The sequence below is a fragment of the Ovis aries genome, chromosome 2 (genome assembly GCF_016772045.2).
Source record: "Ovis aries strain OAR_USU_Benz2616 breed Rambouillet chromosome 2, ARS-UI_Ramb_v3.0, whole genome shotgun sequence".
In the NCBI taxonomy this organism is placed as follows: Eukaryota; Metazoa; Chordata; class Mammalia; order Artiodactyla; family Bovidae; genus Ovis; species Ovis aries.
Genome location: NC_056055.1, coordinates 68,464,576 through 68,480,825, shown reverse-complemented (window position 1 = coordinate 68,480,825; position 16,250 = coordinate 68,464,576). Strand labels below are relative to the sequence as shown.

At 45.8% G+C, this 16,250-nt stretch overlaps 2 protein-coding genes across 2 annotated transcripts; both read left to right on the top strand.

Moving 5' to 3' along the window:
* The first annotated feature begins 406 nt into the window (after positions 1-406).
* On the top strand, positions 407-14,722 carry FOXD4 (forkhead box D4). Its single transcript, XM_060409399.1, has one exon. It carries the CDS (start codon positions 4,530-4,532, stop codon positions 5,841-5,843), a length of 1,314 nt encoding a protein of 437 aa, XP_060265382.1. The 5' UTR covers positions 407-4,529; the 3' UTR covers positions 5,844-14,722.
* On the top strand, positions 5,934-14,722 carry LOC132659122 (uncharacterized). The gene is made up of 3 exons (XM_060408813.1): positions 5,934-6,004; positions 7,327-7,433; positions 8,005-14,722. The coding sequence occupies exons 1-3, from the start codon at positions 5,934-5,936 to the stop codon at positions 8,526-8,528; spliced, it is 702 nt and encodes a 233-aa protein (XP_060264796.1). The 3' UTR covers positions 8,529-14,722.
* Positions 14,723-16,250: the final 1,528 nt, after the last annotated feature.

Genomic DNA, 16,250 nt, shown 5'->3' with positions numbered 1-16,250 from the left:
TGGGGGAACAGTGGAAACAGTGAGAAACTTTATTTTGGGGGGCTCCAAAATCACTGCTGTTGGTGATTGCAGCCATGAAATTAAAAGATGCTTGCTTCTTGGAAGAAAAGCTATGACCAACCTAGACAGCATATTAAAAGGCAGAGACATTACTTTACCGGCAAAGGTTGGTCTAGTCAAACCCATGGTTTTTCCAGTAGTCATGTATGGATATGAGAGTTGGACTATAAAGAAAGCTGAGCAACAAAGAATTGATGCTTTTGAACTGTGGTGCTGGGGAAGATTCTTGAGAGTCCCTTGGACTGCAAGGAGATCCAACCAGTCCATCCTAAAAGAAATCAGTCCTGAATGTTCGTTGGAAGGACTGATGCTGAAGCTTACACTCTAATACTTTGGTCACCTGATGTGAAGAACTGACTCATTGGAAAAGACCCTGATGCTGCGAAATTTGAAAGCAGGAGGAGAAGAGAATGACACAGGATGAGATGGTTGGATGGCATCACTGACTTGATAGACATGAGTTTGAGTAAGCTCCCAGAGTTGGTGATGGACAGGGAAGCCTGGCATGCTGCAGTCATGGGATTGCAGAGAGTCAGACACACCCAAACAACTGAACTGAAGTGATAGTTTATTTGGATATCCTTAGTTTGTACTTCGGAGAAGGCAATGGCACCCCACTCCAGTACTCTTGCCTGGAAAATCCCATGGACGGAGGAGCCTGGTAGGCTGCAGTCCATGGGGTCGCTAAGAGTTAGGCACGACTGAGAGACTTCACTTTCACTTTTCACTTTCATGCATTGGAGAAGGAAATGGCAACCCACTCCAGTATTCTTGCCTGGAGAATCCCAGGGACAGAGGAGCCTAGTGGGCTGCCATCTATGGGGGTCACACACAGTCGGACACGACTGAAGTGACTTAGCAGTAGCAGCAGCAGTTTGTACTTAGGAGCTTCTTTGTGTGGCCTTGTGGGTGTGGTGTGCCTGCCTTTCAGGAACATACCATATACAATAGCTAGAACATGGAAGGAACGTAGATATCCATCAACAGAATAATGGATAAAAAGTTGTGGTACAAGATATACAAGCTAGATTTAGAAAAGGCAGAGGAACCAGAGATCAAATTGCCAACATACACTGGATCCTAGAAAAAGCAAGAGAATTCCAAAAAAACTACTTTTGCTAAAGCCTTTGACTGTTGGGCATGGCACAACGGACTAGTTCAAAATTGGGAATGGAGTATGTCAATGCTGTATATTGTCACCCTGCATATTTAACTTATATACAGAGCAAATCATGCAAAATGCCAGGGTGGATGAATCACAAGCTGGAATCAAGATTGCCAGGAGAAATAGCAACAGCCTCAGAAATACAGATGATAGCAGTTTAATGGCAGAAAGTGAAGAGGAACTAAAGAGCCTCTTGATGAAAGTGAAAAGGAGAGTGAAAAAGCTGGCTTAAAACTCAACTTTCAGAAAACGAATATCATGGCATCTGGTCACACCACTTCATGGCAAATAGATGGGGAAAATGTGGAAACAGTGACAGATTTCATTTTCTTGGTCTCCAAAATCAATGCAGATGGTGACTGCAGCCACAAAATTATAAGATTCTTGCTCCTTGGAAGTATAGCTATGACAAACCTAGATAGTGTATTCGGAGAAGGCAATGCCAACCCACTCCAGTGTTCTTGCCTGGAGAATCCCAGGGATAGGGGAGCCTGGTGGGCTGCCATCTATGGGGTTGCACAGAGTCGAACATGACTGAAGCAATTTAGCAGCAGGAGTTTGTACTTAATGTCCTTTTTCTGTTCCAGGATCTCACACAGGATACCACATTACAGTTACTGTTACCTGATATCAAGGGTACATACTGTCAGTGTGATTTGTGATTGTTGATGATGACATTTTTACCTAACACCTGGGTGAAACCTGTTAGGTTTCTCCAAGGTAACTTATTCTCTCTCCCCCCACTTCAAAAGGTTCTGTTTGGAAGGAAGTCATTGTGCACTGCCTACAGTAAAAGATGGGGGTGGGGGGGGTTATGCTCCATCTCCTAAAGGGTGAAATATCTACATAATTTACCTGGAGTTTTTCTGCAAGGGAGATTTGCGTTTTTACCCCCATGTACTGGATAAAGAATCTGCTCTCAATGCAGGAGACACCAGAGACATAGGTTCAGTCCCTGGGTTAGGAAGATCCCCTGGAGGAGGAAATGGCAACCTACTCTAGTACTCTTGCCTGGAAAATCCCATGGACAAAGGATCCTGGCACATTACAGTCCATAGGGTCACAGAGAGTCAGGCACAATTGAACATGCACACATGCTTTCTTCCTTCTGCCCATGTATTACTTTACTCAATCTTCTATTTTTTATACTTTGGTTAACAAGCTTATGCTACTTGCATTTTGTTGCTCAGATTGTCCTGGTTCTGGCCATGGGGAGCTCTTTCTTGTTTCCCAGTGCCCCCTTTAACATACTTTCATCAGTGGGGGTAGTTTTGTTTTGTTTTTAAAGAGTGTCCGTCCTTTTCTCCTTTCGTTTTTAAATAACCGCAGTCCCCATAGAAGTTGACTCTAGGAAAATTAACAATGCTCCCTTTCCCAGGTAATCGGATTCCTGTACTGATGGAGAAAAGTGCCTTACCTGCAGGGGGCTGAGGGGGAGGCATCAGGGAATCAAAGGTTGAATAAGACACCTGTCCCAGCCCTCCTGAATCTTAGCTGAGTAGGTCACACACCTAATTGATTAATTTGGGATTCAAGCACAAATCTGTTAGGCTTGAAAACTTCTGTTATTTGTTCTGTTTTAGACTGCATACAACTGAGAAGACTTAGAGGGTAAACACCTCAGAAGTAGAGGATAAAACTTTAAAAAGACTAGTAAGAACGCTGTTTTCAAAATTTTCTACTGAAGAAACTAACTCCTTTAAGCTATTTTTGGTTATATTAGCCAACTTCTGATTTCTCACTGCAAATTGTCATTTTTCAAATTCTAATAGAGGATTTACTATCTATCAGTAACAATCAGTGGCATAGTACAATATTTTCATTCTGCATTTTTACTAGATGCCACCTCAAATTTTTGAAGGTTAGGGGGTATTAAATTATGAATATATACTATTGCTTGGTATTTTATCATAATGCACATTAAATTATGTTGTACTGAGCACTGCTACTTTATTCTCTGGGCTGATTTAAATGATGCCAATCTAAAAACTATGTTACTCCGAGGGATGGCAAGTGACTGAAACAGAGCATCTCTGTCATCTCGTTTCTCCAGTGTGAGTAGGGAATGATGACCTGGTGATTTAGTTAAAGACAGTGAAACTGCCGCCCTCTTTTGCCTCACTTAAGTTTCAAGATTATAATTTATTATTACAGTAAAAAGTGCTTAATGTTGGTTCTTAAAGAAGAGAAAGACTGAGTCTCAGACTGGGTGTATCCTTTGAAATTGTCAAGCCATTTTGGTAAAAGATATTTCAAACTGGGTTTGTACTAGTCAGTTGGTACAATTTAGTTGGTCATGGCCATTAAAAAAAATCAATGATTACCTGTTTTATGAAACTTACCTCAGTTGTATAAGTCTGTATGCAAGATCATGGTATAAAATATATTTCATACTGAGGTTAAATGTTCAAAGAATTTGAGAATCACTGCTGGAAGGGGACTTCTCTCTAACCCTCCTGCTTTCCCTCCACCCATAACTTCCACAACTTCATGGCAGGATATTTCAATCTTCTGAAAATTTGAGTCATGGAGAACATTTTGGGAAGCTGAGATAGGAGGTAGTAGGGACAAGGCAACACTCTCACACTTCACTCTTGAGCTGGGGAGTGTAGTTAGAACATTAAAAATATTTCAACTCCTTATTTCAGCTCTTATGGAGGACAGAACCCATCAATGAAAACGGGTGACTATGAAACAAAAACATTTATTGTTACACATTCTTTTACAGTTAAAACACTGTATACATTTCAGTGTCCTCTCTGGCTTCTTATTTTTAATCCTTCGAGACAGGTTTGCATATGGATGTAGCCTTAGATTGTTGGGTACATATTTTCCTACACCCCCGCCCCCGCTTTTTCATTTGAGAGGTTTTCAAAGCCGTTAACAGAGTCTATGCAACTCCCGGCCCGATTGGCCGGCTGATCTTGAGGAGTGAAGCACCTTCCGTGCTGGCGGGTGGGTGCAAGAAGGAGGAGGCTGAAGGCTCTTGTGTCGGGTAATGCTCAAAGGACCCTCATCACTGCACTGCGTTGGGAGGCAGGAAGGGCGCTCTGAAGTAGGGAGAGAAAGGGTCTGAAGAGGGGCGGCAGAGTCCATCACACAAGGACCCAGAAACTTCAATAAAAGGCAAAGTGCATCTTTGCCGGACAGTGTGGGAAAGGACAAATCGGCAGAAGTAAAAGACCACCATCTACAAGGGGGACCCCGAGCGTCTCAGCTTCTTGGAACATTCAACACAGGCTTCCAGCCCGGAGCCAGGTAGAGCGGCCGCTACCTCCCCGGCATCTGCAGAACCTGCTCCTCCATGAACTTGCCTAGAGCTGAGCGCCTTCGCCCTACACCTCCGCGCCGCCTCCGGGGCTCCGATGCGGAAGATGGTGAGATCGATATCCTGGGAGAGGGGGAAGATGAAGAGGAGGAGGAAGATGAACCCGAGGGAAGTCAGCGGTTCCCAGAGCCTCTGCACCAGCCGCAGCCGCAGGAGGCGCGGCAGAGGGCTGGCGCGCTTCCCCGAGAGCGCACCGAGAGCAGCGGCGGCCCGAGCAACTCTTCCGAATTCTGCCCCAAGTTCGGGGTTTCGACCGGGTCTACAGCGGTCTCTCGGGACGCCCCGCAGCCGGCGAAGCCCCCCTACTCTTACATCGCGCTCATCACCATGGCCATTCTGCAGAGCCCGCACAAGCGCCTCACGCTCAGCGGCATCTGTGCCTTCATCAGTGGCCGCTTCCCTTATTATCGCCGCAAGTTCCCCGCCTGGCAGAATAGCATTCGCCACAACCTCTCCCTCAATGATTGCTTCGTCAAGATCCCCCGCGAGCCAGGACACCCGGGCAAGGGCAACTACTGGAGCCTGGACCCCGCCTCCCAGGACATGTTTGACAACGGCAGCTTCCTTCGGCGCAGGAAGCGCTTCAAGCGCCACCACCCACCTCCCGGAGCCCACCTGCACCACCCTTTCCCCCTGTCCGCTGCGCCCGCTGCTCTGCACGGCCCCTACCCGGGCATGCTGCTTGGGCCCCCGGCCCCGCCACAGCCTGTCCCTGGGGCCTATCCCGTCTCCACCCCTGGGAGCCGCCAGTGCGCGCTGCTACATCCTCACCCCCTCCGCTACCTGCTGCTCTCCGCCCCGGCCTACGCTGAGGTTCTCAGGAAAGAGCAAGGCGGGGATATGGGGACTCCCGGCGCCCTTCCGGCGCTGCAGCCCACGTTAGACTCCCAGCCTTGGGAAGAGAGCAAGGGGCCAGCGTCGCGGCCAGCTGGCGAATGCACCTCCTTCAGCATCGAGAGTATCATGCAAGGGGTCCAGGGAGCGGGTGCAGGCGCCGCGCAGAGTCTGCCCCCGACCCCGTGGGGTTACTGCCACCTGCTGCAGCGTTCGTCGTGCCTGTTGCATCCTCAGGCCGCTGCCCCCTTGCTCCATGTATCCGCTGCCCGGACAATTTTGAAGCAGCAGCAGCAGGATTGTACTAGCGGCTGCGCTCCCAGCAAGGGCGCTCTGCTGGGCCGTCACCTGTCCGCCACCGCGGCGCTGCTGGGGTGTCAGTCCGGAGCAGAGGGCTCTAGGCTGACGTCTCTGGTCGCCCTTTCGGGCGGAGAGGGGACCTCACCGGCCTTTTGAATAGCACCACCAGTCCCGGAGCTGACTAAGTAAGGCGGACGGTGAGCCAACCAGGAGGGCGGAGCCATCCGAGGTCGTCCTGTCCTCGCCATGGCGCACTTCACTTTGCACACTAGGCTTGCGTGTATCAGAATCCTGCCGCCGGGCAACCACAAATATCGGTTCGCATGGCGTCAGCGTCACCTCGCCATTTCTTTTGCTGCCTCCAGTCCTGACTTCCAAGGCTTTTTCGATTTGCACATTTCCAGAGGAACTATGAGGAGAAGGAAATGGCACCCCACTCCAGTACTCCTGCCTGGAAAATCCCATGGACAGAGGAGCCTGGTAGGCTGCAATCCATGGGGTCGCTAAGAGTCGGACACGACTGAGCGACTTCACTTTCACTTTTCACTTTCATGCATTGGAGAAGGAAATGGCAACCCACTCCAGTGTTCTTGCCTGGAGAATCCCAGGGATGGGGGAGCCTGGTGGGCTGCCGTCTATGGGGTCGCACAGAGTCAGGCACGACTGAAGTGACTTAGCAGCAGCAGCAGCAGCAGCAGCAGCAGCAGAGGACATATGAACGTGAGTGGGGCGTTTTGTTCTGGTGTTAAAAGCAAAACAAAGTAAATCGTCCAATGCACTGTGTTTCCCCCGTCTTCACTCCCGAGGAACTGCAAGTATCATTCCCAAGTCCAGTGCAGAATGCTTGTGCCCTTTATGCCTTCCTGAAATTGATGTGTAATGAGTAGAATTTTAATTGCAGAGGATTTATTCCCTATCCGTGTGTCTGATGTGCCATCTTCCGTGGAACAGTGTTAAAATTAAACCTAACTGTACAGACTAAATAAAGTGCTAAAACATTACACGATATGGTTTATGTTATTTCGCCTTCCAAGTGGAATTTAGAACTCCTTTAAAACTTAGTTCTTTCCTCTCAATTAAACAATTTAGTTTTATAACCCATATTCATTATGGACATAAGAAACAAATCTGTTTTCAAAATGGTTTGTAAAACTTGCGAATATTTGAAGTTGAAAAAATCCTGGTTTTTAAAATGCGGGATTTAGTATTTATGAAATCTATAAATAAAAAATAATTGGAAGCAATCTAACTATATATTCTCCATTTATTTTCCGTCTTTCTAAAGCATTGATTTTTTTTTCTCCCAACTAAACTGAAGGGTGATATGAGGTGAATCTTAAATGTAGTGGCCAAAGTTTATTCAGGAAAAATAAAAGGCAATTTAAAAATAGAAATTTAAAAACTAGAGCCCAGAGAAAAGGGAAATATCAAACGAAGCATTCGGATCCTGGATATTTGCAGTTTTGGAAACTCTTTCTCTGTACCTTCTATAAACTTCTATTCCCTTTCTTTAGAATAGAAAGAAGTTAAAAAAAAAAAATCTGAAAGGACTTTGCCACCAGGAAGGTTTCACTGTATTTGGTTTCAGGGAGGGAGGCAAACAAAACGAAGATGTCCATCAATAAATAACTCTCGCCAGAAAAAAGCGAATTTCTAGACACCCTGCAGCTCTTGCGGTCCTGCGCAGGTCTCAGGTTTCAAAAGAATCGTGTTCCTTGCGGGTTTTGAAGAAGTTCCTCTGTGAATGTAAGCTGGTTCCCCGTCGTCTACTACCCTGCCCCAAGTGAGAATTTCTCTTTCCGGGAGGGAGGGATCACACAGAGACGTTTTTAGAGCTGTGTAATTGACCGTTTTTATCCCAGCTTCTCATTTCCGTCCCATCACTCTATCTAAGATCTCCACTTCCTCCCGGCTTGCAACAGTTTGTTCAGAGGGTGTTCTGGAAAGTTCCCAAGCTCAACCTTGGTAGCCGCCATACGCGTTTCTGCTTCCGATTCTGCCCTCCCTTCAACACCTGCAGCCACCGCCCGCAAGGCAGACACCACCAGTTGACTACGTCTGCTCTTGTTCTCGGCCTTCAGGCGATCCTCAAACCCCCCTACTCCCCCTTCTCCCTCCGTAGACTTTGCCAAATCCTGAACTCAGTCTGCCTCGCCCTCCTCACCTCAGCTTTAAGATCCTTTTCGCAAATTTTGCGGGTCCGGTGTCACCTAAATGCTTGGAAACAAGCGAGAATATAAAGGGAACCTATTTCATGCTAACGACTCACCCGTTCACATTCCAATTTCCCCCTGCCCCTTGTGCGAAAACTCTCCAGGCCTACATTCGTTCATTTGTACGAGCAATAAACGTCAGGGCGCGGGGCACAGCCGCGGAAGAGCCCAGAGCCGGCCGGAGTTTCTCCTGCGCGCCCCGCAGAACACGAGAGATTACGTTCTTCCCGCGGCCCCAGGCCAGAACAGCGGAGCCCGGAGCCCGGCCCAAGCCCGCCCCTCATTGCCTAATTACTACGACGAATCTTCGATTCTGTGGAAGAGTAAGTTAAACGTTCTCCTATCGAACGTGGCTCTCGGGTCACCTGCACGAAGCGCCGCGATCGCGCGGAGAGATCGGGCCTTCTCTGGGGCTTGCCGACCGGACCGGCGCCTGTGCGGCTGCTACAGAGGGCCCACCCACAACACCGAGCCCTGGCGGAGCCCTCGGAGCTCGGCGGCCTGGCTGCGCCAGGCCGGCCTTGTGGCGGCGCAGTTCCTGGGCTGGGCGGCCTGCGGCGGGAACATGCGGAGGGCGCGCCATGCTCTGCGCGGTGAGTCGGCCGGGCCGAGTTCTGGAACGCGCTGAGCGCGAGGCCGCGCCTCTGGTTCCAGGTCCGGCTCCGAGGCCTCTGTACAGGCATCAGGGCTCCTCCCAGGCCCGGAGCTCTGTCCACCCTGCGGCTGACCTGGGCCCAAGGCTTGGGCAAGAACGCGGGCCCTTCTGAGGCAGGACTGATTGGAAGCGTCCAGAGCTGCCGGGGTAGTGGAGCCTCAGGGCTGGAGCTCAGTGAGAAGGATTTGGGAATCACAAAGAGACCAGGGCGAGGTTAGAAGAAAAAACAAGGAAAAGTCACTTTCCCCGGGGTGGTGGTGTAGTCGCTAAGTCGTGTCGGACTCTTTGCGACCCTGTAGACTGTAGCCTGCCCGGCTCCTCTGTCTGGAGTGGGTTGCCATTTCCTTCCCCAGGGGATCTTCCTGACCCAGGGATCGAACACGAGTCTCCTGCATTACAGCCAGATTCTTTACTGACTGAGCCACCAGGCAAACCCTTGGGTCCAGCCCGCTAATAATAACACTAATATTATTAACAATAGTGGCTAATCCTGATCTGCTCCCTGTCTGCGGAGCAATGGATTTCCCTTTAACCTTCCTAGCACCCAATGAAGACGACACAATGAAATCTCCATCATATAAAGAAGAAATCTGGACTTAGAGAAATTAAGAAACTTGCCCGAGGACCTTAGGCGGTGGTACTGGGCTCTGTCGGGTTTCTCAACTACTAACCGCCATGGGCGTCTGTCACTTTATAATACCTGGGCCTCGAGTAGGCCTCTGAGGCTGTGGCGACCCGGGTCCTAGAGCCTACATCCAGGCTCCTGGTCTCTGGCCCCTTGCGTCAGGAGGCGCCTTTCTTTCCTCAAGAGCCAGATGCCCTAAGGACACGCGCCGTGCCATCCCCAGCCCGGCGCCTGGGCTCTGCGTTTCCCTAGGAAGCTAGGAAGCGCCTGGGCGGAGCGGAGGGAAGATCAAGGAGCGGCCCGGCACTGGCCATGCCCGGCCCACGCCAAACTAGAGGACTTAGTTTAACCCAAGGTCGTCAGTGAGGAGTCAGCCGAGAGTCCTTAGTGAGTTTTTCCTCCTCAGCAAGATTTTCGCCCTTTCCCCTCGTGATCTCCAGGAACCCAGGCACCCTCCATGTACGTAACGGGACCCCATCCGTCCGCCTGCCGTCCCGGGGCCGCTGCCTCCTCCCCAGCCGCCCGCCCATCTTGGAGGTGGAGGTACGCCCGCGCTGCCCAGCCAAGCCCCGGTTCTCTTCGGAATCCTGACCCTGCGCTTCACCTCACGCTCCGCGGGGGCCTGGATCCTGACAGCGCGGAAGGGACCCTGATGTGCCCAGGTTGTCAGGCGCGGCCGGCCTGGCGAGAGGCGATGAGGGGTGGGGGCTCCGGGATGAGGAAGGACTAGCCCTTAGTCCCCCGCAGCCGGCAGGAATAGGAGTGCAGGTGGGGCCCCCGCAGAGAAGGAAGGAGGGCGTCTGTGGATTGGGCGGACTGGACCCCAAGGTGGTCCAAGGCTGCTAGCCTGGGGGCCTGCACGCCCCACGTAGGTGCGACGTGGCACCGCGATAACGTGAGTTTCGCCCGGTTCCTGCGTACAGTGGTTGTGCGGTACTGGCTTATTCAAGGGAATGTAGCTAATGATTCAGGAACCTCTCTCGGCTCCTAAACCAGGCATCTGCCTAAACCAGACACTCCCTCTCATTCATTTTGACATGGATGAAATAACGGACTGTAGAATATCTAGAGGTACAGCGGACGCTACGGTAATTAGAATCAAAGCACAATAAGAATTAACAAAGGCTGGGGGAGGGAGATAGAGCACATTTCGTTTTCTAATAATTTGCACCCTGCTTCACATTTTATGGTAGTGTGAGGAACTTCTAGTCCTCATCCCCGCAACTCCCAGCATTTAGGAAGAATGTTCAGAAATGTCTTCCCACGTTAATATATGATTCCAGTCTGAATGGTAAAATTACTCTAATTGCTAATGTCACCTTGTAATTTCTACAAAAATAGGTTAGTCTTAATGGCCATGTTTTCATATCAGCACTGATATTAAGTGGGTTTAAACATTAATTCGGGACTTCCCTGTGGCTCAGACGGTAAAGCGTCTGTCTACAATGCGGAAGACACGAGTTCGATCCCTGGGTTGGGAAGATCCCCTGGAGAAGGAAATGGCAGTCCACTCCAGGACTATTGCCTGGAAAATCCCCTGGACAGAGGAGCCTGGTAGGCTATAGCCCATGGGGTCGCAAAGAGTCGGACACGACTGAGCCGACTTCACTTCAAACATTAATTCGGAGAAGGCGATGGCATCCCACTCCAGTACTCTTGCCTGGAAAATCCCATGGACGGAAAAGCCTGGTAGGCTACAGTCCATGGGGTCGCGAAGAGTCCGACACGACTGAGCGACCTCACTTTCACTTTTCATTTTCATGCATTGGAGAAGAAAATGGCAACCCACTCCAGTGTTCTTGCCTGGAGAATCCCAGGGACAGAGGAGCCTGTGGGCTGCCGTCTGTGGGGTCAGACAGAGTCGGACAGGACTGAGGCGACTTAGCAGCAGCAGCAAACATTAATTGAGTTCATATACACCACCAGGTGTAAAGAACTTAAATAAGTGATAGCTATTAATACCAAAATTTGCCCTTCCCTCAAAAAAAAAAAAAAAACCACCAAACAGAACCCACAGGAAAATTAGGTGTAGGAAAAGGAAAACGATTTGAAGACCCAGTCGAAATTCAGTAACACCAGCTTCCTGTTGCTCAGCTGTTTTAACATAATTAAGGTTTATATGTTAAAATGAATGCTTATAAAAGACGTACTTAGTTATAAACTTCCTTTTCTTATTTGTTCTTAGAATGCAGGGTATGCTTATTGAAATCAGTAATTAAATCTATTTGGGGATAGTTATGATTTATTCTAACAGTGAAGCAGTTTCTGTTCAGGCAAAGAGAACAATGAGATTGAATTAAGCATGATTAAAATTAATTCCTTTTCTTTAGATACTGTCATTTTACTACCAGTAACTATGTCTATATTCAAAGCCATGCTTATGACCAATAGTTCTTAAAATTAAATTGACTGTATTATTATGTTATTCATGGTCTCTGTTGTGTAAGAGACATTGTGCCATATTTCAAGCTGTGTTTATTTTTTCATTTATTAAACTTATTCTATAATGGAAGCTTCCAAACATATAAAGAGATTAACATAATTAACCTCTATATATCTCTTTATTAGGCCAGTTTTGTTTCATATTTACCCTCTGACAGTCCTCTCCCACTGGATTATTTTGAATCAAACCCCAGATATCTTATCATTCCATCTACAAATATTTTTGAAAATTTCTCTAAAAGATAAGAATTACATCGTTGTTACCACAGTGTCATGATCACCATATCTAAATAATTCATTAATAGTGTCAATTTATCCAGGGTATGCTTAAATATCTTCTATTCTCTCAAAACAAATTTTTATTAGTTGGCTGGTCTGAATTTGGATGCAAATAAGGGCTACACATTATATTTGTTTGATATAGTCTCTTCTGTCTCTTTTAGGTTTCATCAATTCTTTTTCTTTAAATTGCATTTTTGTGGAAGAATCTGGACTATCTCCAAGAATTTGACATTTGTGAACTTGCGGTTACAAGCAATGTTTTTATAATATTTAGAGATATTTCCAGGGATAAGATTATTTGGACAATTGAGTATTAGCAAATATTGATAATAATACTGTTTGCAGAGGGGGCAGAGCTTAGTTAAGATACCTTTAAGAGCAGAGCTAACTGTTGAGAAAGTATTATTAGGGTAAGCATGAGTCTGGGAAATGTAATTTTTTTCCTAAATGTAAATATAACATTCTCTTACAACTTTAAAAATGAAATTATTTCCCATGTATTTATAGAAATATAAAATTACCAATCAAATACTTCATCTAAAAATTTAAATCTAGTCTTATTTTGGCATGAATGAAGCTCTTTACACCTTTAAATTTTTAGTTGAAGTTCCAAAGACATTTTATATTTCAAAATTTTATGTTTTAGGGACTTCCCTGGCAGTCCAGTGGTTAAGACTCTGAGCTCCCAATGCAGGGGGCATAGGTTTGATCCCTGGTCTGGGAGCTAAGACCCAACATGCTGCAGGCCCCATCCCACAAATTGTTTTATATTGTTTTGTATTTTAGAATGAAAAGTGGTGACATTAAGTGAGATCAGGGATAGGGTAATTGCATAAATTCTGTGCTCATGAGAAGAAAATTCATTTTAGGATAAGTCTAAATTGAACAGACTTATGAAAGAAATTAGACTAAACAGAAAAAAATTCACTTTAAGAAATATATTTACTAAAAATTATATGCCTACTAAATTCAATTTCCATTTTTCTGTTGTACATTTGGGTTTTGTTATCGTTTGTCTCATTCTGCAGTTCTTTGTAGAAGTTTTGGTGTTCCCAGTCTCTGGAATCCCTATGTAGATAGAGACCAAGTTTTAGTCATCTTAGTATCTCATGAAATTAATTTGATTCTGTTGTATCTGTCATACTGATGTTTGTAAAAATGTGTTACGTATTTTGGGCTCTGATTTGTTTAGATGGATCTAACTATTATCCAAATTATTGTTGTTCAAAAAGTATTATTCACCTAGAACAAATAGAGATTTTAGGTAAAACTAGATTTGGGTATTCTAATACATTAATTAATAGATTACTTTGTTAGTACCTGTTAAGTAAGCAGGTGGTGTTTTATATAATGTTGGGTATTTTTTGCTTATCTGAATTTCCTAATTCACTGCATTTGGCACTTAATCAATATAATATTACATACCATATCACATGGTGTATACAAATATATGTATATATTTTATGTTCAGTAGCTTTCAAACTTTAATCCTGGAATCGATTTCCAATGTTTTCTTAAACCATTTAAATACCTGCTATAGGGAACAGCTTCTGTTTGTTAAAATAAAATGTAGATTCCAGTTTTCTCAGGACTAACCTAGCTTCCAAGAATAGACGGTAGTGAGGAATTGGGTCTCTGGATGAAAAGTGTGTTGGTTTGCATTCCATTTCTGTCTCTTACTAGCTCTGCTGTCTTGGACAAACAGCCTCTCAATTTCCCCATCTATACAATGGTGATAATTTTAGATTTCGTTGTAAAGATCACCTGAAATAATGCATGTGAATGGTTAGTCGGGCAGGTTAAATACTCTAAACATCAGCTGTTAGTTAGTGATGATAATAACCGTGATGTGTCCTTAAATATTGGTGGCATCTTCCCTGATACCTTCTTTCTTGTGTCCTGCTCGGTCTTCACATGGCGGACACTCTTTAGTTCCTGCCCCGTATGGTTGATGTATAGGGCATGCCGTTTCTTTCCTGCCAGACAGTTCCCAGTGCAGATCTCCTGCTAACTTAGCTTAGCCTTCTGGTGTGAGGGACAAGCACGTGCACCATCACTTCCCAAGGACCGGTGTAGTGAAGTACACACCCTTTGGGCGAACTGTTCCTGTTTACAAAGAGAACTGCTTTTGCCTGTCACCAAAGCCTCGGAAAATAAGACGAAGTCACCACAACACCTCTAAAATTAGAATTCACGCTTATAGAATAAAGGAGCATCCTTTCTTTGAATGAACCCCCTGCTTCATTTCTGCTCAGCTTGATTTTCACTTGATATGTTGGTTTATCTTTCATTCATTCATCTAGAAAGTATTCCTTGAGCAATTACTCTGTTAAGTACTGTGCTAGGAGCAACGGATAATACCATGATGAAGATGACTGAAGGAGTCCCCACCACCAGGGCTCAGAGTCCAGCAGAGGACACAGACAAGGAAGCAGGCAACTATAGGATTGTGTGATAGGGGCAATGCAGGGTAAACCCACGGTGTTGTAAGAACATGTAGAGGATGGCACATGTGTGCAGCTCAGTGGCAGAGGGCATCAGCTTCTTCAGGTCATACTTATCAACGATATTGAAGGTGAGGAGAAAGACATGGATTCTAGTTTGTTTTCATGGGTTCCAGTTGGCTCTGGTGGGTTTCCATCTGTCCCTGCTTTTCCCAGCATCATGTGTAGCTTCACTCGAGACAGATGCATTGTCTACCTGCAGTGACCTTTGGCCCCCACCGGGCCCAAAGGCATCAGTCTCCTGTGGACTTCTTCACCAGCTCCTACAGTTACACATTGTCTAATCCTTGTAATAAATCCCTTATTGCATATTACTTGTCATGTTTCTGCTTCTTAGAATGAATCCTAATGTATAAATTCCCCATTAGGTTAAAAACACCTGTGAAAATGGACCATGTGATATCCTTTTCCCTTTGAAGTCTAGACCAAGGATCAGTGAAATATTTTTTGCTCTGTGGGCCACTTATAATCAATCTCTCTCCCTTTATTTCATCTCTTCCTTCTCTTTCTCCTACTATTTTTACTTGTCCTCCTCTTCCTTTTTCTTTTCTTCTCCTCTCTCCTCTTCCTCTTAACAATCTTTAAAAAATGTGAAACTATTTTTTGCTCACAGGCAATACAAATGGGGCCCATAGTTTGCTGGCCCTGATGTGTTGTAGCTCAGTGGCTCTCAGAGAAGCGACACCACATTGTAGGGAGGGATTTTTGAGTTTTCTGTGCAGTGATTGGGAGGCATTACTGACATTTTTGGGGGTGAGATTTAGGGTTGATGAACATCCTGAAATAGTCCCACCCAAGAAAGAAAACCATTCATGGTATATGAATTTGAATCACCTTCTACAATGGTCTACATTTGTAGCTGTTGCGGTCAGGTAATCTGCATGTTTAAATGTAAGCAGGTAACTAGTGACAGTCTTACTTAAGCATTTGGAAAAATTTTAATCTTTATTTCTGTAAGTACTTTTCTGTCCCTTCTTCCCGCAGTGATTCTAAACTCACATAATATTAGGACTTCCCAGGTGGTGCTAGTGGTGAAGAACCTGCCTGCCAATGCAGGAGGGCGTAAAAGACACAGGTTCGATCCCTGGGTTGGGAAGACGCCCTGGAGGAGGGCATGGCAACCCACTCCAGTATTCCTGCCTGGAGAATCCAATGGACTGAAGAGCCTAGCAGGCTGCAGCCCATAGGGACAGAGTCCAACACAACTGAAGTGACTTAGCACAAACACACAAAGTTGTCCCATAGCCCACTGCTACTCTATTAGCCTCTTTTCTCTGTGTTTCATTTTGAGTAATTTGTATTGCTATGTTTTAAAATTTGTCTTTTTTTCCTGTGATGTTTAATTGGTCATTAATCCTATCCAATGTATTTTTTATCTCACACTTCATAATGTTCACCTCTAGAAGTATAATTTGAGTCTTTTCCTAGATTTTTCATGTCTCTGGTTTCAGTCTTTCCTATAGCTTCTGGAACATGTGGAATACAGTTGCAATAACTTCAAATGTATACTAGTTCGGTCATGTCTGTCATTTCTTGGATGGATTTTAATTAACCTTTGTGTCATATTTTCTGACCTCTTGACAGCCTTGATAATTTTTGATTGGATGATGACAGACATTGTGTGTTTTACATTTTTGGGTAAGTGATAGGTTATAATCTCTTTTTTTTCCTATAAATATTCTTAAGCTTTAGTTTCTCATGCCATTAAGCTGCTTGGAAAGAGTCTGATCTTTTCAGATCTTGCTTTATTAAATGATAAGAACAGCATTTAGTGTAGGACTGCTTTGCTCCCTGCAGAGACAAAAACCCCTCTGAGTCCTCTACGCCTGCCTCATGAGTTGA